The sequence below is a fragment of the Anguilla anguilla genome, chromosome 9 (genome assembly GCF_013347855.1).
Source record: "Anguilla anguilla isolate fAngAng1 chromosome 9, fAngAng1.pri, whole genome shotgun sequence".
Classification (NCBI taxonomy): domain Eukaryota; kingdom Metazoa; phylum Chordata; class Actinopteri; order Anguilliformes; family Anguillidae; genus Anguilla; species Anguilla anguilla.
This window is the reverse complement of record NC_049209.1, coordinates 24,319,147-24,345,092: the sequence shown is the minus strand read 5'-3', so window position 1 is coordinate 24,345,092 and position 25,946 is coordinate 24,319,147. Positions and strand designations below refer to the sequence as shown.

The window sequence follows — 25,946 nt, the reverse complement described above, 5'->3', positions numbered from 1 at the left end:
GCCACAGCCCCCTGTCTGCCTCGGGCCAGCCCTGCTTGGCTTCGGTGTTTGTAGAGTAGCCAGATTAAACAGCTGGCCTGCGAGCTCTCACAGGCTCTGTAATTGGGCTTTTGCTCTTCTGGGTCTCTGTTTGAATGACTCAGTGCAGCTTAATAATCCGAGGCCTTCCTGTTTTCAAGTGCGGTTTTATCGCCTCACGCACTCGTTGCCGAGGTAGCGCTTGCCTTGACACGAACATCTAAACAATATGCAAATCGGATTTGAAATTTTGTCCTTTTTCAGGAATTAACTTTTTGAGTGTGTGTGTGTGTGTACATAATACTAGACTTGTTACTACTATAGGTAAAAATTTGATTCTATTTTGAATGTACTTAAAACATGTACTTCAATGTACTTACAGCTGAAGTCAGCCTGTAGCTGATTCATTTTCCCCAATATTTCATATTTACATTTTAGTGTAACAATATTTTGTGATCTGTTGTGAATACTATCACTCAGAAAAAACGTGTACACCGGTGCACAGTGTCTGAACAGGCTGGTTAAAATGGCTTCCTGGTGCCATTTTGTGTGTGTGTGTGTGTGTGTGTGGTACACTACATATTCTGTCACAGTCTTTGCCAGGGTGCCTGACTCTAAACTGGCACGTATTTAAGATAACATCACAGTCCACCCCCACTGCTCAGGTCAGCAGATTCTTGTAAGGGTTTGCATGTGACTGCTGAAATACTAGTCATATAACATTCAGTTCAGGTTACAACACAGTCTTTTAATTAACTTCTTGAAGTTATTTTAATTTGAAATTGTGCACAACATGAAATGTGTCAACACACAAATTGTGAGCACAACACCACACCAGGAACTGATTGTGGTGTAGAGGAAGGTGCAGTACATATGGGCATTTGCATATAGGGTTTAGGGGGAATCGGCAAGAAGCAGCAGTGCTTTTGGGTTGTGGTTTTTTCCTTTTTTAAATATAGCGAATGTGCGATGTTTATGGTAAAAGGGGAACTTCACAATTACAATTACAATTAGAGAATCAATCCGTATTTCTGTGGCATTCTGATCATTCCTATCCATCACCATCTACATCCATACAATATATATTGGTTTAATACCGTATCTGTATGAATATGATAAATGAAAAAAACTGTAGATATAGCAACACCTAGTAAGCTTCTGGGTGTATGACTCTGAAACCTATTGCCTTTTTCTTGCTTTGTTCTGTTTTAATGTGTTAGACATAAAATGTTTCGGTGTGTTCTATAACATGGACATGAGTGTGTGTTTGGTGTTGAATTAATTATCAATGAAGCATATTTGAAAATTTGTCAAAAAATGTATAATTCATTAGAATACTGTAATAGCTTGTGTGGGACTAGTGGTGTAGTGATTAGGCACCATCTAGTGGCAAAGGGGTGTCAATTTACACCCCTTTGTTTTTGCCTTCAGGGTCTGTGTCCTTAATCTTTTTTCTTTTTTTGTGGTTTATCTCCACAGCAGAGGATCTCTTCAACAGTGCACCCCCGTCCCAGCCCCCACCTCCACCCCCAGCGCGGCCCAGCTCTGCCGAATCGTCCTCATCGCCCTCCTGTTCCCAGGCCGCCCGACCGTCCTCTGGACACGACCACTTCCTGCTCGCCCCCGGTGAGTCAGCTGCCTTCACTCAACTCAGAACACATACGGCCGCTGCGCACGCTGGCCTTAAATATGCCCACACAGCTCTCAAGTGTTTCAGCTTTACATTCGGAAATATGCCCACACAGCTCTCAAACCTTTTAGCATTGCATGCTGGCTAGCTGTATATATGCCCACATGACCGTCAAACCTTTTAGCTGTGCATGCAGGCTAACCGTACATATATACCCACACAGCTCTCAAACCTTTTAGCATTGCATGCAGGCTAACCATACATATATACCCACACAGCTCTCAAACCTTTTAGCATTGCATGCTGGCTAGCTGTATATATGCCCACATGACCGTCAAACCTTTTAGCTGTGCATGCAGGCTAACCGTACATATATACCCACACAGCTCTCAAACCTTTTAGCATTGCATGCAGGCTAACCATACATATATACCCACACAGCTCTCAAACCTTTTAGCATTGCTATGCAGTCTCGCCGTATATATACCCACACAGCTCTCAATCGTTTCCGCTTTCCGTTCCTTTGCGCTCTATGCGGTGTTGAGCCCTTTCTGAATTTGGGGAATGGGTTTGGTTGCAGATAACTTTTTCGATGTGCTGAGCGGGACGGCGCCCCTGCCCCCTGTCCGAAGGCTGACGGGGGACAACATGAAGCCCCCGGGGAGGGCGTCCCCCTCCCAGGAGTACGACCAGCTGCCCCCCACACCAGGTACCGGACGCTCGTGTCCGACGCGGCACTATAAGTCCAGGAGGAATGGTTGGTTGCATACAAAGCACGCTGGTTTGCGTTGCATTTACATGTAGGCACTTAGCAGACTCTTTTTGTGCAGTTTACATGCTTGCGCACATAATGGTTGAGTCAAAGTGCAGCGCTAATGTTGGGTCAGCAGTTTCACAACCAGTAGTAGTAGTTGTATATAATCCTACAGCATATCGTTAAGTGCCACAGTATGTGCAGGTGGTGGTGAGAGAAATGTGATGCTTTTAGTAGCTAATGGCTTCTAGGGAATAGCATTAGACGTGGCATTGCTCGTGAAAAGCCATGTCAGCATTATTTGAGATTCAGCGTGAAAAGGCGTGTTTTCAGTCTGCTGTGTATTTCGTGTTTTGCTACTTGGTGTTGATTATTTTAATACAGAGCTTATGGTTATGACTATAAATTGTAATAATAACATAAATGAAGTTGGTCCCAGTGAAGTGTGTGCCTTGTTTTTTCCTGTGCAGTTCAGGCACCTGCCAGGCCGCCTAAGCCCTTCCCCCGAAAGACCCCTCCGGACATGCATCACAGGAAGGCTCAAGGCCACGAGCCGGCCGGGGAGAACGTGGACGCCAAGATCGCCAAGCTGATGGGCGAGGGCTACTCTTTCGAGGACGTTAAGAGGGCCCTGATGATCGCGCAGAACAAAGTGGACGTGGCCCGGAACATTCTGCGGGAGTTTGCCCTGGTGGCCCCCAGACTCAACCTGTAGCCCACGGCCAACGGGTTAAAGAGACTTCAGACTGCTGGTGGGCTGGGAATCTGAGGGAAAGGGCGGGAGAGGGGGGTCCCTCTTACCGTTCGCACCGCCCCCTTCTGCCAACGGCCGCCGGGGTGGTGGCCGCAGTGAAGAAACCCCGGAGATAATTCTATGTCCTTTCCCACAGGAATGCTGGGAAGCAATGCACAGCTATTTCTTTTAGCCATAACGAATCAGGGTCGAACTGAAGAGACGCATTTACTTTTTAGAAACCTGTGAAAAAATGAATTGTTGTTTACAGTGGACAGCTGGGGTCGGTGGACCTCACAGCGCTGGCTTCACCCCTGTCCTGCTGCCGCCTTGTCAAACCGTCCCACACACACACACACACATATAAGCACATACACACGCACACGCACACACACACACACACACACACGCACACGCACACACACACACACACACACACACACACACACACACACATAAGCACATACACACACACACACACACACATAAGCACATACACACACACACACACACACACACGCACATAAGCACATACACACACACACACACACACACACGCACACACACACACACACACATAAGCACATACACACACACACATAAGCACATACACACGCACACGCGCACACACACACACACGCACACACACACACACACACACACATAAGCACATACACACGCGCACACACACACACACACACACACGCACACACACACACATAAGCACACGCGCACACACACACACAACTTTGGATGTGAACGTATCGCTTTCTTTTCATCATATCGTTTTTTACTGTGTCGCTTTAACGGACCAGACGACGATTCCTTGGTCAGACTGAATTAGGTGTACAGAACTGAAAGCGATTCTCTTGCCTGTGGCCTTCACTACTGAATCTTTTTCCGCATCGAGCGTTTTTCCGCAAAGACAAGCGAGGCCTCTGAACACGACTGCTTCGTCTCCGTTAAATCAGAACGTCAGTGGCATCTCGCTTCCCCTCGTGCTTTATTTTGGTCTCACTTGTTTATACTTCACGGGACATTAGCATTTTTAGCTACCTCCCGCGAAGCTTCGGGCACTCAGCGTCGGTTCTCCAGAGGTCGTGTCGCTTTTCGGGGAGGAGTTTTGATAAGTGGCTGTGATGCTACTTCCCTTCAGTGACCTTGCCGGTTCATTGGACCTCGCAGATGATGTTTGAGCCCTAAGGCTGCTGGGCTGTTTCCCGTCTCTGAGATGCCAGGTCTGATAGTGGTTCGGGCACTTTTCTTGACGCATATGCTGTCTCTGTTACAAGTGCTTTTCCTCTGCCCCAGAACAGAAATGAATCGAATGTACAACAAAAAACGGCAGATCACCCGTGCGCCGTGTGGTTCAGTTGTTCCAGCGCGGAACCGAGCCGTCTGAATGTATTAGCCTAAGGTTCCGCTTCCCTGCAACTCGTCTGCGATTTCCAAGGAAACACCCAGCCCTGCCATTATCTCACTCTCCTCAATCAAAAAAGGACTGTTGTGAAAATGAATAGTGTCTATTATGTGCCAAAAAAAACGATGAAAAACGCCACAATATTCTGTTTTAATTTTTTTTAAATGAACAATCGAACGTGTGTGGAGAGGTTTCGGCTGACTCCCATGAACACTGACCACAGGACAGAGTTAAAATGCCATACTCCTGAGACGAGCTAAGTGCCATGCCTGGTCACAGGCTGTTTACAGGACACTTGCACCTTTATTGTGCCCTCTCTACACGTCAGGCTATTAAACACATGGAACAATGCACATTTTTAATCTTGTCCTTGAATTTTTTCCCCTGGTGAACTTACCGACAAAAGTGAAAAATCCGCGTCTGGAAAACTGCTGTTGCTGTCGTGGTCAGAGATCCCACGGCGTCCTCAGTCGACCCCAGAAGCGAGGCTGCCGGGGAGTTTTTGCCGTCGCTGTTGCTGAAGCGCGTCTGACAGTTAACGGCCAGGCCTTTTGCTCGTCTGCCGTCGGAGCTGACCGCGTTCATTACGCGCTTTCGTGTTTTCGGTTCGTCAGTCTGCCCCCCGCCCTCCCAAGTTCAGGTTTTGTATTATTAACTTGAAGCTTTGTTTTGCACTGGTTCCTTTCTCTCATCTTAAACTTGAAAGAGGAAAATGGAGGGTCCTTCCATCCAGCCTTCCAGGGGTTCGGTGGCCTTCAGGTGGCAGTGAGGTTTTCTGTTTCTTTTCGTTTTTTTTTTTTCGTTTTTTTTTTTGAGGAATTTTGTCAAAAATGCCTTTTGTGATATGTAAAAGATAGTGATGTGTGCAATTAATTTATACTTTATTAAAGCATTCTCTTGATATTTTTTCATTGTTCAGTAATTAAAAGTAACCTATAATCTGTCCTTGTGAAAGTTTTATAAAAGCCAGTATTAACAAAATGCTTTTGTCCCTTCTGTCCCACAGCGTGCCATTTTGTGACGGCATTCCGATTACTGGGAATTTAATGGCTAGTTTTCTCACGGTAAAATCAGCATTTAAGATCCATTGGAAAGCCTTCAGCTGCAGTGTCACGCGAGGTGTGTTTGGAGTGAAAGCTGGGACGTGCGTCGTGGCCGACATCTTGTGTAATTTGAGCCCGGAAAAGCGTGGACGCTTAATGCTGTTATTTCACTGAGCGAAAACTGCAAATGCGACAGAGGGCATGTTTGCTCATTATTTCTTCTATCTAATTCATCCCGTGAAAGTCCAGCTACATGCTTCTCTCCCAGGGGGGAAAGAATCAGATTAGAACAGACTTGCATATAAAATAACCATTTTGCCTTCCCATGTTTTTATGGCCTTCTCAGGAAATGTTTGTTCTGACCATGCATGGTGTCACGAGGCAGTTCAGTTCCCTTTTAACACAAGTTGGCCCGATAGCGCTTTTCTACTCTCCACGGCTGATGAACGCTTGGATTGTAAAAAAATTTCAAGTGCTGTAATTCTCCAGAACTGCCTAAGTGCAGTCTTTATCAAAGAAGTCGTATTTTGTAAAGTCTAATTTATTTATTCGTATACGCCATAAACCGCAACAACTTACAGGGTCCTTCTATCCAGTGGTGACAGTTAAATTACAAACGAATGAAAACCAGGGCATAACACCCAAAAAGCAAAAAGGCTGTGTTTTCTGGAGTTTGTTTTCTTCAAAATGTACACTTTATTTTCAACAAAAGTACAAAAACGAAAAAGTCTGTATTTACAATACTTGTATGGCCTTCTCATTTTACCTTCTTTGGTTTCACTGCTGACCTGATGTTGAAAAATGACAGAACAAAGGAACAAACAAAAAATAAAATGATGTCAAAAATTCTTGAACAATTACCTCCTGTACTGCAACTACAATATGTCCTTCGAGTAACCCAATAATAAAAAAAAGTCACACCTTACTTTCAGGGACTTTTTATACTGTTAGAATCTTAAGCCTTAATAAATACATTTATCTACTAAGACTTTTTTTTTTTTTTTTTTTTTACCGATTCCAAATAGTAACGTTACATTGTTTTAGAAATGTACACGTGCTCTTTTGAATGAAATTCAGGTTTTAACATTCATATAAAGTATGTCTTTAACTTAAGCATAACCACTCCTTTCCTAAAGTAATACACATGGCAAACCAGGTAGAGAAAACTTTGCTTTGCTCCTCCAATCTGTCTATTAACTTTTTTAATGAAATAATTGTAACATTTCCTAAGAGTACGATGTAATGGTTCCTAACAGTATAAACAGGCACTTACAAGTGTAACCAAAACAATCAAGCTGCAAACAAGCTTAATGCACACACTACACAGCACTGCTTTTTTAAGTGTCACCAGTAGCGTTATCCATCGGACAGTACCTTTGAACAGAACGGCTTAAGTGTTAAAACTTTAAAGGCAATAGAAGCAGGTGTGAACTGAGTACACCTACCGAGCCGTCTACTGAAGCGTCTTCTGCAAACCTTACATTTCTCACACAGTTTAAATACAGCCAAAAAATTCAGACGGGACATTCAGATCCAATGTATTTACAATGCATCACCTCAGACTACAGAGCGCACAGCCGCACTGTTTCTACCAGAACAGCTACCTGCCTAGAATCTGACGCATACCACAGGGAGAAAACTAACGGAAATGAATGAAGGCATTGTACAAGGTGAGCAGTTTATAGACATAATGCAGCTCTAAAAAGGAGAGGAAACAACAAAACAAAAAAAATAAAAATTTTCAAGGTTGATGAGCAATCTGATGCCGGTGGTGTACTAAAGGCTCAAGACCAGGCTTGGGGTCCACTCCATTTCAGTTCAGGATATAAACTGAACTTCATTTAATGAATTGCAAAAGGTTCTATGGGCATTTTCCAGTTTGTTAACCAAATTTTAATTCACTTCCTGAATTGACTGAATTGGAAGGGACCTCAGCCCTGCTCAAGACCTGGATACGACTCCTTACAAACAGCAGACAGAGGAAAAGGATGGAACCACGTTTACTGCCTTTCTTTACAGCACCCTTCCGATCCTTATTTAACAGAAAGCCATTAGCCTAACAATCCTTACTACAGCACTCTGGGGTCCTACAATTCTTAACTTTCGGTTCACTGAAAGCAAATGGCCTAATGCATGCTTTCCTACAGCAACATTTAAGATTTAACACTTTTTTGGGAACGGGTGTGGAATTTTCTCTACTATAATGTGATAGAGACATTGGGAATATGGAGTGGAGTATGAGGGGGGGGGGGGGGGGGGCATCCAAAAATCAAAATAATTTTCAAAAAGGCTGAACTGTTGGATATAAAGACTTGAGGTGAGATGTGGAGGAATGGAGGATTTAAACAGCAGTGAAGTCCTCTGTCCCAGCAGGTGTGGGCCCCTCTCGGATCCGGTACGCCCCGTCAGCACCGGTCCACCCGCAGAATAAAGATCGTCCATCGTTCAGTCAGCAGTAAGTCCTGGGTGGCAGCCGCGTCCCTGGCCGCGAGCAGGGGGGAGTATATATTCATATAAGCCTAAAAAGTGTACAGTGAGCTTAACTGTTTTCATTTAAACAAAAAAAAATAGAGCCGAAACCCACTTTAACAAACACTGCGCATGAAACAAGCATTCACCAGGAAGACGAGAGAGAGAGTACGAGAGAAGAAGAGACAGAGAGAGAGAGAGAGAGAGAGAGAGAGGAGGGAGCGGGAAAAATGACTTAGTGGAGGGTGACAGAATCCATATACAACACAATGCTTCCGTTGGCCTTGCTTTCATATGGCAGCAGAGGAGGTTAAGGGTTTTCTGCTCATCTCGGGCTTTTGGTGAAAGTTACTGCGAAACGTGCTGTGCATTAGAAGCCTGATGGATGATGTCCGTGTCCAAAGAAATGGCCCTCTTGATGGTTTTCTTTTTTTTTTTTTCTTCCCAAACTGTAAGTCCAGTGTGAAAAGGCCACTCATCACTGTTTCCCTGAAAAACAAAACAAAAAACAAAACAAAATTAAGACAATTCAGGGCTCAGCAGACTGGGGGGAAAAAAGGGTATTCTCAAGGCTAAAAAGTCAGTTGGCTGGCACAAAACTGCTTAGGAATGCCAAAGGTCTGCCAGAGCAGAAGACCCTAGACTGGCATGGTCGGCCATTGTAGAGTATTTGGCTGCTGCTCTTCGGTAATTACATGATTATTATCAACATTTTGGTTCATCCAATTTTTAGTACTCTTCAGCAAAGTAAAAAGGAATGAACCCTCCAGAATTCAGTCGGACTCTGAGTTATGTACGATCCCCTTAGCTTGATATCTACATATAGCTTACACATATAGCATGTTACGTCCCCTGTCTTGTAGCGCAGAATATGCTATGTGGATACACACACACACACAGATGAAAATGGCAGAACGAGCCCCACCTTCCTAATCCCTTGAGTGCCGCGGGTCCGTCTCTACACCTCCGCCTTGTGATTGTTCTCCTCCAGCTTCTTGCTCTCCTCTGAGGTCCCAGACTCCTTCTCTCCCGTTTTCCAGCTGCCTTGTCTGAAGCGAGGGAAGCCCACCCTTAGTTACACCGTCCAATCAGGTCTCAGTTTATTCAGCATCACTTTTAAAAGCCGTCTGAAGGGCCGGTGCATTGGTTTCCGGGATTCATGGCATCGCTGCCGTAGTCAAGTTCCCACAAAACCGGGCCACCGCGAACAGATCTGACGCTTGCGGCTATGTGTGTATTTGGGGGGAGGAATGGGAAACACTCGCCTTAAAAATATTTTCTGTATTTTAAAAATTTGTTTTCAGGCTCAGGAAGTGTCAGTGTGACAGCTGTCCCCATTCTTTTGCCTTTTTTTTTTTTTTTTTTTGCATGCGATGATGGGTGAGAGTGAGAGTTTTAACTCCGCTGGTCTCGCCCCTTGGAGCAGTTTCTCCAGGTAAGGAAACGGTTTATTGATCATGATCCTGTTTTCAGCACTAGTCTTCCCTCTCCTGTTTCAGCAGCTGGGCCAACGGCTGTATGTTTTCTGCCTGTGTTTAAAATATTCTGGGTCTTCATGGACTATTGCAGATGCTCTTCTCCGTTAACGGTGAGTAAATGCCACAAGTGACTTCTCCTACAATTAATGTGTCAACCGATGGCAGCAAGTTGGCAATATAAGCACACACGACTACCTAACCCAAATTTCTATTAGCATGAATTTATGCAACTTTACAGTGTTGATTCCTAATTCCCTGTGCATCACAGTTACTGCAAGTCTCTGTGATATCTTACTGGTAACACTGCTATTGCTAAACATGAGAATGAATGTTGCTCAATGTTTCCCTCACTTAAAAAAAAAAAAAAGGTTTTTCATGACTTCTTTTGAAGGACAATGGGAAGCTATCTCATGATCCTCCACGACTTTCCAGGACTTTCAAGTTTTCTAAATTTATAGTGCAACCCTTTTTATGGTGCAACCCTTGTTCTGGTTGCTTTAGACTCATTGCAGTTACAACACAAACTAGTAACTAACATTTCCTGATCGTTGGATCAGGAACCGATGTGAATAAGTGAGATGGTGACTTCATGTTTAGGGCGACACAGGGCTACGTTGACGGCTGGCTTACCTGGACTTTTTCATGTACACCCAGTAGACCAGACCCATGACCGCAGCAGCCAGGATCAGCCCGATCACGATGCCCACGATTAGCTTGGCCTGGTCGTCTCCTTCCTCCGCCTTGCCTGCGAAGCAAACGGAGAACACTGAAGCCCGCCTCGCCTCCAGATCCTGCGCGTCGTACCGCGGCTACGAGCAGCTTCGCCTCCCGTCGCTGAGCAGTGCAGCTTTGAAAAGAGATGTTAAAATGCTCTGCCGATGCCCTTAAAGAGAAAGGGCAATGATCGCACTAAGATGAATGAATTTCAGAGTCTTCCTCTGAGGTACAGGCAGATGAGCGCGATCAATGAGCTTGGATTGGCTTGTCACAACCTTTTCGGTCAAATGACTGCTATTAAGCACTCTGTTCCGACGCTAATTCTAAAGAACAAAACATCCTTCATTAAAGCACCATCAAGGGCTGTTTTAAGAGTTTTCCAGGGTCATATCTGGAAATGAGTGCTCTTGTATCACACATTAGATGACTTTCATAATTGAAAATCCCAGCCGCACTCAAACCACACTACTTTTATCTGCGAGGCTTTGTGCATTGGGAAAGAAGAGGCTGATGTCATTAAATTAAAAACAGTCTGCACTTTCACACTGTGGAATGTGTAAAAAGGATTTGAGCAAAATGCGCCCTTCAAGTGCTCAATTTTTCACCACTGAATTTTGTACGTTCAAAATCCAGCTCATACAAGGTTTGCTAGGATGCTAGGGAATCCTGGGATAAACCCCAGACCTTCCCAGATCAAAGTCGAAAAACATTAATTTTATGAAATGTACTTTCAGAGCTACTGCCGTCGATAAAGGGGGAGATATAACATATAACTGACTGAGCATCATGAGAAACCTTGTTATTGGTTTAATAAATGAATGGCTGAGTGACTATGGTGCACTGGAGGGACCTTCCACAGGTGAAATCACCTCATTACCCCTGTCCATCACCCCTCTGTCTCCTGGGCAGAGGTTCTGTACACGATCCAGTCACTTGAGCACATCACAGTCAGTAAGAACCAGCCAATTAACCAAGCCGGCGCCAAGAAACATTTGATCGTCATCCAAAAATTCCTCAAAATCACACATAATTGGAATGAAGCTCCGTATTATTTATAGCCTATCGCAGCCTGACGTTTGTAATGTTTTTTTGTTTTTTTTTCCCCGCCGGAGGTGGCGGAGAGGTGAGTGCGCTGAGAGGTTCTGTGACGGTCAGGATGGGGCAGGGCGGGGCCTCAGTTTAACGCGCCTCACATCCAATTAACCCCGCAGCTGCCAGGGTTTTTATGAAATCCGGTCTCATCAGCTGCACCCCACAACTGCCCAGGCAATTAAGACTGCTGGTCAAGCCAATTATGCTTGCGGCTACCTGGGTGTTTACGAAAGCAGGTCACATCCGTTTTAACTCCACAACCGCCTGGGTACTGAGATGACGGGTCATATCTGATGGAACCCTCAACTGCCTGGGTATTTATACAGGTCACATCTGTTAACCTGATGGCTAGTTGACTCTTATGATGACAGGTTACGTTCATAAACTCTGCCATGGTACTGGTAAGACAGCGAGTCACATCTAAATCCACAACGATCTGGGTGTTTATGATGACGGGTCACATTCGTTAACTCCAGGACTGCCTGGACAGGCTGGCAGTGCAATGTGTGATTGCAGTGCGATTCAGCATGCTTCCATAGAACTTTCCACGGAGATTATAGAACTCTGTCCATCAAGTACTGTTCACAGAATGGGAGCTTTACAAAGGACGTCGGGGGAAATAAATGTTCCGAAAAGAACTTACCTTTACCGTTCTTTTCCTCGTCCTCAAATACTGAAATCAGATAAAATAAAATTAACTTCTGTCAAAGAAATTAAAGTTGAGTGCAATGTCATTTCAGGGGGCGATAAACACTTTAATGAACAGCGTGGGGCGCCGTTGTTCCCCAGGAAGGCAGGCAGGCTGGAAAGCGTGAAGTGCCCCGTAGTAGTGTTAGAAATCAGCAGAACGGGTGAGTTTGGACTGCGAGAGGTAAGCTAGATGCGCATTATTGGAGTCTCTTCTCTGAGGCATCTCTCCGAATGTTAATAGACAGTGTTAACTGAGGCCAAGAGGCAGGATGGAGAGATAAGCGTCCAGCATCGCCACACAGGTGACCCCCCAACTCCAGAAAGAAAGGAAAGGAATTAGGAAATGGGGAAGACTCGTCGCCGCCTCAGATGATGGGAAATAGAAGGAATTACCTTTCACCTCCTCCCCGTCTACCTCCGCAACTGCGCATCGATCGGCCTTCAGTCGATATCCGCCTGTCTTCTCTCCGCTTGCTAATCGCTATCCGCGAGAGCCCGGAAGCAGATGTGCAGCGTACAGAGCAAGCCGTTTGTTAGTGCTGGCGGATGTTATTCAACCCAAGCGCTGGAACCGAAGGTGATTCGCGTGTTAGCTTAGCGCCCCGAGGCTAGCCGCTCTCTCGCCACCTCCCTGTTATGACTACTCTCAGCCGCGAAACGCAGAGACGCTCGCCACGCCCGCGGATAGCTGGAGCCGCAGAAGAAGGGGAGGTCCGTGGGTCGCCTGTTAGTACTGGTTGCATGCCAGAGAGCGCGAGCGAGCGCTCGCAGGGGGCTCCGATACTCACGAGACGACACGTCTATGTACTTGACGTCCTCCCCCAGCTCGTTGGACACCATGCAGGACACGGTGAGGTTTCCCGTGGGCACCACGGTGATCTTGTGCGTGAGCTTGCCGTTCTCGTAGGAGCTCTGTTCCTGCAAGAGAGAAAATGGAAGAGCGTCACAGGCTGGAGCAGAATCTGGAGCCGCGGGACTTAAGTAGACCTACACATAGCCTGAATAATAAGAGCGCCCTTCTCAAACCGCACCGGAGAACTACAATGAACAAGCCAGCAGGCCTGTTCTTCAGAAGGCTAAGTTATAGGATGAGAATAGAAGCACTCTCTGATTAACTGCAATGAAATTGCTATTGCCAATAACTGGAAATATTACAAGCTAACAGAACTCATTGCTGTACCTTTTTTTGTGCGTCATTCATTCTAGCAATCATCTTTAAAAAATGAAGTTGGTCTACTAGTGACCACTAGGGGGTGTTGTTGGACCTCTGTCACTATGCAGTACTGTATGGCTCAGTATCATGGCTGCCTGAACACCTGTCCACCACACCCACTGCATTTGGGAAGTCAAGTCCTCAAGTCAGAGAGGAGTCTGTGAGGTTAATTTGATGTCTGATTGAAGAGTTTAGTGAACAAGACGACACATTTGACTGCTCAGAGCTCTGAACTATTGAAATGGAACATGATTATAAATTAACAGAACACAATAGAGACATAATCATAAAATCATTTTATCTATTTCTACCATATAATAACTTGAATAGCTTCAATAACCACGGCGCCATTAGCATGAATATGGGCAGTTTGCAGTTTGTTGATTGCCAATGTTCCGCCTGAACGGAAACAAGCATGCAGAAAACTGAAATTAGTCATCATTATAAAAATTCCCAGACAGTTTGTAAAAATGTAAAATAAAGCGTCTGAATACGCACTCAGAAAACAGACACAGAGGAGCTGCTGGATGCCTCGTGTAGTTAGAGCACCATGTGGAGGTGTATGGCTGAGCCGGACAGACTCAGACTGAAGCCAGACCGTGCCAGTGCCGACTGTGACTGGCAGCTCCGCAGGACAGCGCATAATCGCTGATCACCCAGGGTATGGGAGGGCCCAGTCAGACAGAGGCTCATATTTGTCGGTGCCTACCAACAATTATCGCTGTCTATGAAGCCCCGCCGGTCGGCCTGGTGCCTGGAGGGGAACCGTGGATGTCTACGCTCCCCCAAATCGGCAGTGGGGTTCGCAGCAGGAACGCGCCTGCGTTTGCAGACGATCGGCCATTCAAACTTGAGCCCCACATTGGGCACCAAATTTATTTAAAAAATAATAATACACAGACATGGCTGCATAAAAAAATCAACCATTCTCATGTTTGAATCACTGATCGTGACAAATTACAACGTGGAGCTTGCCAGAATCACGGTACCATTTTTCCTGACAGTTTTGAAACACCTGTGTTACGTGGGTGTTTTACACAAAAGACAAAGTTGTTTTAAGCGCTACCAGGCAAAATCTGCAGCAAAATTCTGCTGGAAAATATCTCCACACAAATGAGGAAACCAAACCCACTGCCCACTTCCAGGAGGAGGCAGCTCAGACTATCTGCTCTTGGACGTGGGGGAGGCATTCTGGGCCGGGCAGGAGTGTTGTTATGATGAGCTCGTAGAGAGGGGCTGCGTGAGTGTGGGTGGGCAGCGGTCTCCGACAGAACAATGCCCGTCCAAAACGGAGACATACTGCTTCTGGACCCGTCTCCCGGGGACTTAACGAGCTCACACGCGGAGGAAGCCGGGGCCGTCTCCCATAGGCCCGCGCCAGCGGGAGGGACTCTGTCTGGGTGCGCGTCCGACAGGTTCCTCGCCGCCAGGGTGATTCGGAGGAGAGCGAAACTGGCACAGCCTGACCCGGGGGGGTAGGTTAAGAGAGGAAAACAAGCGCTCGCGCACATCGCAAACTGTCGGGAAAGGTGTCATCCGGCGGATTTTGATGGATGAGTAACTCAAAAAAAGGAAAAAAAACCGAAGGAGACTTTAAAGTGATACGTGCCCGGCTACATCCTCTTATTCCCCGAGCTGAAAAAGCAGCAGCTACAGAGGCAGGGCACAGAGGAGTGCTGGGGAGGGTGTATTTTTAGCAGGTGATGCAGCAGGTAATTTTGTGGTGCCGGTGAAAGGAAATGTGCTCTCTCTGTGAATAATGACAGAGGTGGCGGAAGATGGAATCGCGGCTGAGCTTTGAAGTACGTCCTCAGATCCGCTGCCTTTGAGGCCAGCCTGGACTGCATCGGTAATGGGGGAAAAAGAACGAAAAAAAAAACAAAAAGAAAAAGCTGCTGAACTTCCATGTTGTCCTGGCAGACCATAAAAAAGGAAGCCCCAGATGGGAGAGCGGAGGTCAAGCGCTGTTTAATGGCTGACGAGCGGCCTCTCGGAGTGCGGGCTCCTCTGAACGGAGCTTTAGCGGTAGCGGTAGCGGTAGCGGCGGCGACGGCGGCGGCGGCGGCGGTCTTACGTTGGTGCCGTTGATGCTCCACTGCACGCTGGGCTCGGGGGACCCTTCCGCCTCGCACGTCAGGACCTTGTGCTTGCCGTCCTCGCTGCGGGCTTTGCTGATCTTCATGATCGTGGGCTGGCCTGAGGGGAGACACCGACCGGTCAGCAGCGCGACTTCCACAACATGGCCGCCTCGCCACTGGCCTTAACCACCCTCCTGTGTGTCCACAGAAACCCTTACAAATATATATATTGAAATAGAATGTATTCATAGAACATAAATAAATACTTAATTGTACATTTTGCAGTATATATCCAATGTATACATTATTGCCACTCAATAAAAATGGCTGTAAACTATATTCATCAGTATATTTTCCAAGAAAGCCCACGTATTTTCAATACACTGCAGTATATATCCAGAAGTGAAGAGCCCCACGTTGGCTCAGTGGGAACGTGGAGCTCAGCACTGGACCTGCATGCAATGCTAGCACCTCGCTAACGTGCTCGAACCCTGAACGATGTGTGCATTGTTGAGCTCCACAGTGCCTCTCAGATTAGTTAATAAAACAAGGCCCGTCCGTGCCCACTGGCCCTTATCTGAAAAACATGAGAGGAGCGTACCTTGCACCACCAGCTGGAAGGACCTGCTCTGTTTAATCCCTGCCGTGGAGAACTCGCACACGTAGGCTCCGGCGTCGCTGTACTTCAGGCTGTCAAACTTGGGCTGCTGGACCAGCTTGTCTTTGTCCTGGAACAACAAGCCATGTAACAGACGAAGCATCTGTGAACGCCTTTTCATTGCGTTCGTGTGTTTTTCTGACCTCGCCGAAACAGAGAAGCATCTGTCAAACAAAAGCTATAACCGCGAAGATCTGAAAGAAGCCATTGTAAATTGGAAGAAAATGTTTTTTTTTTTTGTTTTTTTGTTATTGATTTCTATCGCTGCAAGCCTCCGTCACAAAGGAATGTTCCGCCGCCTTCCGTGCGCTTACCTTGGTCCAAGAAACCTTGACGTCTCCAGAGCTGTTCATCTGCACTGTCACCGCCAAGCTCTCTCCGACTGTCCTCACAATGTTCCCTGAGGGGTCCAGACTGATGTCCAGGACTGTGGAGAGAGGGAGGGAGGCAGGGGTGGGGGGGTGGGGGGGGTGGGGGGGTGGGGGAGGGAGGGAGGCAGGGGTGGGGGGTGGTGGGGTGGGGGAGGGAGGGAGTGGAACCATTTGTTCAGGCGTGCCAAAAAAAAGGGCCTATCAGCCCAGTGCAGGCGACCGCCGCGCGCTCGTTTGTCGCGCTTATCGAACCCATTAAAACACTTTGCTTTCAGAGGAGAGGACTTCGCCTCTCCACGCGGGTGACTTTTTAGCGGCTCGGAGCCGACGCGTCCCCCCGTGGCCCCGGCCCGGCGAAGCCATTGTTTTCCCGCTCTCGATTTATGCGGCGCGAGAGACTTCCGCGCGGCGGCGGCCCTAAACCGCCTTCCAATTTCACGGTGTGGCGTCCGCGCGAATTACGCTTTTTCTGTTACCCTTTCTCACCAACGCGAAGCATAAACACATGCGCTCAGGAGGCAGTAATTAACAATCAGCTAAAAAATTCTGCCTATCTTTGGGTTCTGAGGCTCGTTCCAGGAAACGGCCCGAAATTCTAATTAGCTCTTCCACTGCCCACAATAATTTTCCTGACCCTTAATCCGCTTAAAGATGAATTTAATTAGTTGCTCCTGTGACTTAATATTGCGCCACGTTAGGGTTTAAAGCATTCAAACGGCACTGCAGACAGGTTTCATCTCTGTTGATGGCGCGCGATTTCGGGAACACGCGCGCGCGCGTGGCTGACTCACAGTTCACGGTGACGTTCTTGGCGTCTTGCAGGTTGTCGTCGTCGGCCAGCGAGCACTTGTATTCGCCCGTGGTGTCACGCGTGACGGCGAGCAGGGTGTGCGTGTCCGAATCATCCACGGTCACTTTCTGGTCCTGCAGCCAGGTGGGGGGGGGGGGGGCGGTGGTGAAGAAAAAAGACAAAAAAAAGGAAAGACAAGCAGAAGATTCAGGCGGGCCGCGTCCTCACAGAGACCTGTGCTGAACAGGACAGAGCTCAAAGGTGGCGTACTCCACACCAGGGGCGCTCCGAGCTGAGCCTGAGGCAGCTGCGCGTGAACTGAGCCTCGGCTCCATGCATACAGGGCTGCTTCTCTGCGTCACAGCTGGGTGGGTGCACTGATCATTAAATCATCACGGTTTGGCACACACTATTGACCGAACCTACTATGTCCCTAATAAATTAATCCATGTAATATAAAGATCCGTGAATCTTTTTTTTTTTTTTAATCATCCGGAGGGCCAGCACTATGCACAGAAGCCTACTAAAGCAGCAGTGCTACTGGCCTCCAAGGCCACATTTGTGTATCCCTCATGTAACGTATAGATCAGTAAATCTCCACCAGGGGAAGGGCTTGCCTTCAGGAGGAAGTTGAAGCGGGTGGGGGGCGGGTTTCCATCGGCGCTGCATTTCAGAGTCACGTTGTCGCCCTCCTTGATGGGTCCATTGCTGATCACCTCAAGCTCCACCCTCTCTGTGGGGTCTAGAGCATGAAATGGAGACAATGAGAGAGAAAGAGAGAGTATGAGAGAGACAGACAGCTGCTGCTGAACTGTGAATTACGCACAAACCTGAATGAACACACACATGACTGCGGACACACATACGCACACATACAGTTCATACAAACTGATAGACTTACACACACAAGTATGTTCACAGCACTTTAGCAGTGTCGTTGGGCTTATTTATGAGTCACCGTGCCAGAATACATCTGGATAGGAGCTGTGCAAGTACAGAATTCCACCTCGCTGGAAACAAAATAGTCATCCATCTCCCTGCCAGACACTGTCGCTGCCTCAGAGTGCTCGCTTCAAGGGCTGAGTCAATATCTGACTTCAGTTTCCAATCTGTGGGGGGTCATCTCTCTCTCTCTCTCTCGCTCTCTCTCTCTCTCTCTCTCTGTCTCTCTCTCACTCTCTCTCTCGCTCTCTCTCACTCTCTCTCTGTCTCTCTCTCCCTCTCTCTCTGAGCAAAGGCAGCTGGCGCGGCCCCCTAGGGGGCGCTCTTGCGTGTCCACTCACAGTGAATGCTGAAGGTCAGGGGCTCGGAGGTTTGGTTGGCCCCCAGTACGTGCTTCACAGTGCAAGTGAACTCCGAGTCCACGTCGGCCTTGGCCGCGGCGTACTGCAGCTTGGAGGAGGTGCTGGAGAGGCCGGTGGCGGGGTCCTTCGTCTTCTCCACCGTGATTATGATAGCTGCGAGCGCCGAACGGCAGAAAACACAAACATTTCAGGCCACGACGTTGCTGCGCAGCGCCCGAAATCCGCATAAATGAAACCAGTAGAGTACTGCAGGAATGACGACGGTGTTTTCAGGCCCGAAACATTTCGGCTTTTGATAGAGGAGTCGGGGGAGGAAAAAAAAACATGCTGAATCAATAAAACACCTGCTTCTTGCAGAAATATACTTTATTGGCTGAGAGCCAAATGACATTTTTGCAGCATTGAGGATTGTAACCGTAGTTGGCTCTGCGAAAATAAAATTGTTATTCCTGCAAGTGGCAGCGTGCAGTGAGCTTTTTATTAAAACGCAACATAACAGAAAGCAAACATTACTCTCCCTAAATTACATCAAAGCTTCACATTTAGAGGAAAGAGCTCATATGAAACTTATATGATCAGATCAATATGGCCGTTGTTAATGCCAGTTAAGCATTAAATGGAAATGGAATGGAAACCTATTAAATGAACATTAAACCAAATATAAACCACATAGTTAAATGGACACCAATTAATTGAATATTGCACATGGCATTAAACATTTAAGGGCACAAGTTCCTGCCCTTATAGAAATGAAATACACTTAACAGGTCTCCTATTTTCCCATATGTGAAGTGCTGCAATATTTATATTTTTATATTTTATTTCTGAATATATAATACATTATATCTGAAAGGACAGAGTTCTCCATGGGTGCAAAATCAAGTGACACAATCAAGTAACTTACTTTTCCCATCATCAACCAACGGCAGGCCATTCTTGGACCATACGACTTCAGCTGGAGGGTGAGCATCTTGAGCGATACACTCCCCAAGCTGAAAAAAATGCATGTTCTTTAAACCTTGGGCAGAAATACTGTCATTCTTCATACAGCTTGACTTGACACTAGCAAAAGGGTTATATATATGATTAAGTCCGTTCAGTTAACAGAGAAGAAGGATATAGTTCAAGCTAGGCCCTTTAGTTGCAGTGAAGGCAAATCTTAAAGCAGTGGCATTATAAACGATTCTGTGCTTCCAACTTTGTGTGAAGAGTTTGGGGAAGGCTCTTGCCTGTTTCAGATTGACAGTGCCCCCGGGCACACATCGAGGTTCATAGAAATCGATTTATCAAGATAGGTGTGGAAGAACTTGACTGGCCTGCACAAACCCCTGACTTCAACCACATCTGACACCTTTGGGATCAATTGGAAAGCCAACTGCGAGCCAGGCCTAATCGCCCAATCAGTGCCCGACCTCACTAATGCTCTTCTGGCTGAATGGATGCAAATCCCTGTAGCAATGCTCCAACAGCTAGCATTAAGCCTTCCCAGAAGAGTGGAGGTTGTTATAACAGCAAAGGGTGGACCAATTCCATATTAATGCCCATAACTTTGGATGAGAAGTTGTATATATATGCAGTAGGGGTTGGGGATTTGGTCAAAAAATATATCACTGTGTTTTTTCCAGATATCTGGGTGATACACAATACATATCAATATTTTGTATTAATATGACTCCTAAAGGCTTTTGCTTGCTTGCTTGCAATGCTGCATTTAGGTTACTCATTCATACCATGGTTACCGTGGAAGTTTTCAGTGCAGTATGTCATAACCACACAAACCATACAAAAACAACCATAGGTGAAAACAAATTGGCGGGCATTTTGGGTTAAATATTGTAATGAATTCAGTCTCGCCCGTACTTGAAATATCATTAGAGTTAATTGAGGCTTTTCGAAGTGAGAAACACTGGTTAGCAATTTAGCCGGTTTGCAGTCATACCCGGTGTAGCTTTTCAGAGAGAGATGTCTGAAGGACAATAGCCACCATCTGCATGAAAGGGTGGGTGCATAATTGTCATATCGGCCTCACCCATCACAACTGCAGGTCCCTTTCGCTAATGGCAACAGATCCGTCACTTTCTCAACATGGCGCCAGCTCAGGGCTTCGGTAACCTTAGTCAGCAGTGCAAGAGACAAATACTCTTGCAACAAAGAAAAATAGACGTTCAAAAGTCTATTACAGGAAGAGCTGAAGTTGCATTAACAAAGATATGGCAGTATTAGGTTGAGGGGGGCGATGGGGACTTCTGTTGGGCTTTTAAAGGCAAGGCCAGCATGTGACAGAGCCTACAAAAACCAAAACAGGTGACTGGCAACTGCAGGGAGGTTCGACGCCGAGTGAAAGACAAGTCATTGGCTCGGGTGCCAGGGGGTGGCAATGAAATCCAGCGCTCCTTCAGAGATGAAAGAGGACAGATCTGGCCGGCTGCACAGCCTGCATCAGGCATCGCGCACGCTCCCTGAAAGCATTCGGCAACAATGCCACACCAAACACGGTATAAAAGCGCGGGCAACCACAAAGCCTCCCATTAGGAGCTCTGGAGGAAAAACATGTTTCTCTCGGCTCCTTCCCTTCTATTATGAAACGCCGGTGACTTTTTCGGGAGGCGGGCGACTTATACGGCAGAAAAGCCGGAGCGGGGAGAGGTTCAAAGCCGACGGCCCGAGGAGGATCTCGACTCAAAAAATGAAACGGCGCTTTGAAAGCAACAGCGCTCGATAGGCAGGCTCTCCAGCACCCCCACCCCTCTCCGTTTCTGCTCCCGCTTAATGTCTTCGTTTTTGAGCCGGCTTGCTGTCACGACATGAAAAACAACAACAGAAAAGCAACCCCGTAACCGGGGAAGAAAAAAAAAACTCCCATCAGCACGAAAAAGCATTTCTAAGAAGAAATACGAGCGTTCGATATTCATGCGACGCCGCATTTGATCACCGTGAAGCATTAAGCGCAGAGCGCGGTATATATTCTCCTTTTGCGCTCGATGATTAAAATTCTGCTCCTCTGATGTAATTCTCCAAAAGCTACCTGCTCATCATTACTGTCACCTTCAATGTAATTCAAATCTCCTTTCTGGAGGTTGAAGATTGTTGCATTTGCCAGAGGTGAGACTACTCTAATTAGATTATGTGAGTATGCATTACATGTACTCTTTCTCTCTCTTTCCTGCAGCTATAATGAGTTATCACTGAAAATATTCTTTTCTTCCATAAAAAAAAAACTTCATGGTATTAAATAATGTATTAACTGATATACGCACACATTAATAAGAAGAAACGGTTACTGAAAATTGCACTGCACTATAAAAACTATAATGATTTTTGAGTCCTGAAGTCATAATTCTGAGAACGGGCACGTGTCCCCCATGAATTCAAATGTCACAGAGAAACAATAGCGTGTTTTAAACATTTCAACTCACCGTGGTCAGTTTGTCATTTTCTAGTTCTTTAACCTTGTCTTTGATCTGTGGTGGCAATGGTCTCTCTGGAGGTAAAAAGTGAACAATTCAATTCAGAATCGATGCAGTTTTCCGTCAGGTAAACTCCAAGAACAGCGCTGGTACTGCACTTCCACTACATAATCTACAGCATATATGCACATAATTAAGTAAACAGAGGTATATGGTTTAATTTTTCAACAAACAAGGCGCCTGAAAACTGTAATTCATTAAAGACATTACATTTCTTCCATTAGACACACCAATTGTATTATCTGTGGCATCATTTTAAAACATTGAATGTTCAAGCAGTGAGCATGCACTTATCTAGTCCTTTAGTCCTCATATTTAATACACCCACTAGCCTTTCTTATCTTCTCAAAGGGATATCACACACATCCAAAGCAGTCTTTCCCCATCACGAGCAGCTCTGAAGCTGGGAGGTGGGTGTGAAAGAACAGCAGTGCGGCGCTGTTCGGCGAGGCCCAGGGTCGGTACTCACTGTGGACCTCCACGCTAACGGGAAACTCCTTGATGTCCGTGGAGGTGACCACCATGCAGGTGAACACCTTCTCGTCCTCCAGGGTGGCGCCGGCAATGAGCAGGCTAGCGTTGGCCGCGATGCTCGCTCGGTCCTTGTAGCTGTTGGTGGCTAGGATTTTCACGTCCTCCGGGTCCCTGCCTTTGGTCAGAATAGCGCCGGGGCTGCCGTCGTCCTCGTCCTGCACGAGGACGATAGAGGGCGTTTAGGGACATGCTGTGCGGGCGCTACACCTAGCCAGCGAGCGCACGGTGCCCTCGGGCGGCCTGCCTTCGGCACATCTGTAGGCCTGCCAGCATTTTGCAAGTGGGCCCTACGGTGGTACGGCTAGAGGACAGTGAAGGTGAGGCGGTTTAAGACGAGGATCAGATATTAAAAGAAGGAAAATGATTTGATGAATGGTCCTGCCGCCAGCGGACTGCTAGCAGGTGCTGATTTCTAAAATGCTGGCATTCTGACAGCTATTGCCCACGGCGACCCGCAGTACAGGTGCTTGCTTGTTGGATATATAATTTACCCTCAGCATTAAATGATGGATATTCACTATGGATTTATAAAAGTGAAATGACTGAAGCCCTAATCTCTGGAACAGCTTTTACAACTTGAAACCCAGTAGCAGAGGTGATGTTTGCTTGATTGTTTGTTTTTCTCGACTGGCTGAGTTTTCCCTCCTGTCTTCACCATTTTGAATATGTGCTGAGCCTTTAGCCAAATAAGGGGAGAGGGATAAGGCAATAAGTGTGAACGAACACAAACATACGTATTTCCATTTTACGAGCTGAGGGTTCTCCAACATCACTGCTCCATTGCTGCAAGGTACTTCGATCATCTGTCCATACAGCGCAACGATGGGATCCAAACCGCTCGCTGAAAGCACAAAAGATACACAAAAAAGAACATTCAAATTTAGTAAATAATATTAATTTGTAGAAGTATATTTTACCTGGTTGCATGTGAAAGTCAAATGTTTATTATCGTCGGTTCAGCGGTCCGTGCTGATACATCTCTACGCTTTTGTTCTCCAACTGTATTGTAAATTTAGTGCACGTGCATTCGCACACACCTGCACACACACAGGTCTACACTATCACTGCACAAACGCCATTGCATTTACCACCATCATTATCACTGCCGCAGCTGTCGAACCGTTTCCCTCTGCGAGCTGCCGTGTGATGTCAGACAGCACGATTATATCTGACGCGGATGAGCCGACTCATCTACGGACGATGCCGCAAGCCCGTGCCTAGCGCATCGGCCTCCGTGGCCTCGCGGCTGATCTCCCCCTCAGGCTTTCCATCTGTGTCCTGTACGGAAATGTTTGGACTGTTGTTCTGCGGTCGATGTGATGGTCATAGCTACTGCATGGGCCTTGTCCAAATCACACGAACAACAGACAGCTGACCTCTAAAATGTAATTACTACAGAACGTGGGCGTACTGGGCACGAGGGACGAGTGAGCTCCCCTGGCGCCGTACCTCTTACCAACGTGCAGAGGTTGGGTTATTACACCCCTGAGGACTGAACACTGTTAACAGCTGACCTTGGATTGATCTGGGTCCACAACGGATTCAATTTAAAAGGCAAAAGAGATATTAAAGGTATAGTATGCAGGACTTCACCTTGAAAATATTTATAAAATAACCACGCTAAGGCATATCTGTGATGCACCGGCAATCTCTGTCTTTGCACGTGCTCTCACCGAATTCATGCACCTTTACCTGTATTCGTTATTCTAAAATGTGTTTGGGTGTGATGCTCTTTTCTGAGCGTGGAGGAGTAGGCGTTGCTGCCAAGCCTGTGATTTGGGATTATCAGTAGTTTGTTGTTAACTAGCTAGCAAAGAAGCTCAGATACAGATAGGAAAAAAGACAAGCTGACAGGGCTCGATGAAGAAAAAGTTAACCTCGAAATTTCTTTTCCTTTGTGGCGTCAGCTGAAGTTCGCCAAGTAGATGAAAAGCAGCATGGAGTTGACATTAGGTGGGGTACTCTGGGTGAGTGGGCAGGATTGAAGAAGGAGGAGGAGACTTCTTTGATTCTAAACACAGCACCACAGCCAGGCTAAAGAATCCAGCCTAGTATGCCTTTAAAAAGGAACCGAAGACCTCGATACTATTTCGAACACGCAGCCCATGAGTCGCAGCTAGTGCGCACATACACGTATATATGTACATCATTCATTTCTGCTTCAGACTTGGAAATGCAACTATGACTCACCCCACTCATGAAGTGTGCACCTGAGTTTCAGTTATGTAAACATGCAGTGTACCAATGAAGGATTAAGGACTGCAACCAGTTTGCATGTACAAATCCCAGTGGAGGCACTGCTGTGACATGTTTGACATCCTGACATGTTTTCAGTAAAATATCCAGTGTAAAAGGATAGCATGTCCAACGGCAGCTATGTAAGGTGCCCTGAGTAACGTTTTTGCTCATCGTCACGTGCTAAGCAAATGAATATCTATATCAAGACACCTGTGCCAGGCCGCTCATTACTGGAGTACTTAAGCTACCAAAAACATATAGAACTAAATGGATAGCCGCACAGCTGATACCGCACGCACACATGTATATGGGCACGCATGCGCGCACGCACACACACAGGCACAGTGGGGAGAGTCAGCCCTGCTCTGTCTTCGGTGAGCAAAAGCCAGTTCTCCAGAGAGGTTGCCGTGGAGATGCAGGCCTGCAGGCGGGACCGTCAGGATGGGGAGTGATGTATGTCCTGGGTCAGATGGGCAAGGCGGAGCGGTCTTCGTGGTTTGACCGATTCCACGGTTTCTTTCTGCCTTTAAACTTTCAATCAAACAGGCAGAACAATCAGGACCCAGATGCTGCCAGTGCTGTTTCTGCTGCCCGCTGGCAACTGACCCTGCGTCTGACTCTGCTAGCTGTGTCACAACACAGGTCTGCGATGCAACCACCCTACAGTAACCATGGTTTACATTGCATGCAACAGACACTCTTATCCAAATCAATAGTTTACATTCACATTTTTTTTTTTGCCATTTTCTCCCATTTTTCTCCCAAATTTAGTCGTTATACATATTCCCCGTGTGTATCACACAGTCCTGGTCGATGCGCTATCCTCTGTCTGTCTGGGGAGGGTGTAGACTACCACATGCCTCCTCCTCCGATATATGAGGAGTCGCCAGCCGCTTCTTTTCACCTGACAGCGAGGAGTTTCATTGGGAGAGTATGCTTCCCTGCTGCCAGTATCGACAAATTGCATAAATACTGTGAATAATATGATTAATCAATATTAGCCTGCATATACCGTAACCGTTGAAATGACATGCCCCGATGTTCCCTGTTTATACAGAAATACATTTTGTTACATTTTCATGATGAGGACTTCTCTGTATATTTACTGGAAAAACTAAATTTATGGGTTTTAAACAGCCTACACTGGAAAAAAATGCTTCATTGTATAAACCTAAAATATTCACATCAATTTGTTACACTTTTTATGACAGGCATTATGGTTATTGTAAAACATTTATGAATCATATTA

General features: G+C 46.5%; 2 protein-coding genes across 6 annotated transcripts in view; one reads left to right on the top strand and one right to left on the bottom strand.

Annotated features, from left to right (window-relative positions):
• The window catches only part of cblb (Cbl proto-oncogene B, E3 ubiquitin protein ligase), a 75,287-nt gene extending 71,731 nt beyond the window's left edge, over positions 1–3,556 (top strand). Inside the window, exons 16-18 of one of the 3 annotated variants that reach the window (XM_035434457.1) lie at positions 1,498–1,644; positions 2,229–2,357; positions 2,873–3,556. In XM_035434457.1, coding sequence (XP_035290348.1) covers positions 1,498–1,644; positions 2,229–2,357; positions 2,873–3,117 — 521 coding nt within the window. In that variant the 3' untranslated portion in view covers positions 3,118–3,556. The remainder of the gene's footprint in view (positions 1–1,497; positions 1,645–2,228; positions 2,358–2,872) is intronic. The other 2 variants (XM_035434456.1, XM_035434455.1) reach the window with 2 other exon arrangements.
• A 3,022-nt stretch (positions 3,557–6,578) lies between these two features.
• Positions 6,579–25,946, bottom strand: part of alcama (activated leukocyte cell adhesion molecule a) — a 60,712-nt gene continuing 41,344 nt past the window's right edge. For 2 of the 3 annotated variants that reach the window (XM_035434195.1, XM_035434197.1), the window contains exons 2-16: positions 23,194–23,300; positions 22,395–22,614; positions 21,875–21,939; positions 19,363–19,450; positions 18,438–18,611; positions 17,772–17,896; positions 17,156–17,288; positions 16,308–16,420; positions 15,937–16,063; positions 15,332–15,453; positions 12,833–12,962; positions 11,998–12,027; positions 10,176–10,290; positions 8,993–9,116; positions 6,579–8,556 (exon numbers count right to left, since the gene is read on the bottom strand). In XM_035434195.1, coding sequence (XP_035290086.1) covers positions 9,026–9,116; positions 10,176–10,290; positions 11,998–12,027; positions 12,833–12,962; positions 15,332–15,453; positions 15,937–16,063; positions 16,308–16,420; positions 17,156–17,288; positions 17,772–17,896; positions 18,438–18,611; positions 19,363–19,450; positions 21,875–21,939; positions 22,395–22,614; positions 23,194–23,300 — 1,640 coding nt within the window. In that variant the 3' untranslated portion in view covers positions 6,579–8,556; positions 8,993–9,025. The remainder of the gene's footprint in view (positions 8,557–8,992; positions 9,117–10,175; positions 10,291–11,997; positions 12,028–12,832; positions 12,963–15,331; positions 15,454–15,936; positions 16,064–16,307; positions 16,421–17,155; positions 17,289–17,771; positions 17,897–18,437; positions 18,612–19,362; positions 19,451–21,874; positions 21,940–22,394; positions 22,615–23,193; positions 23,301–25,946) is intronic. The other variant, XM_035434196.1, reaches the window with a different exon arrangement.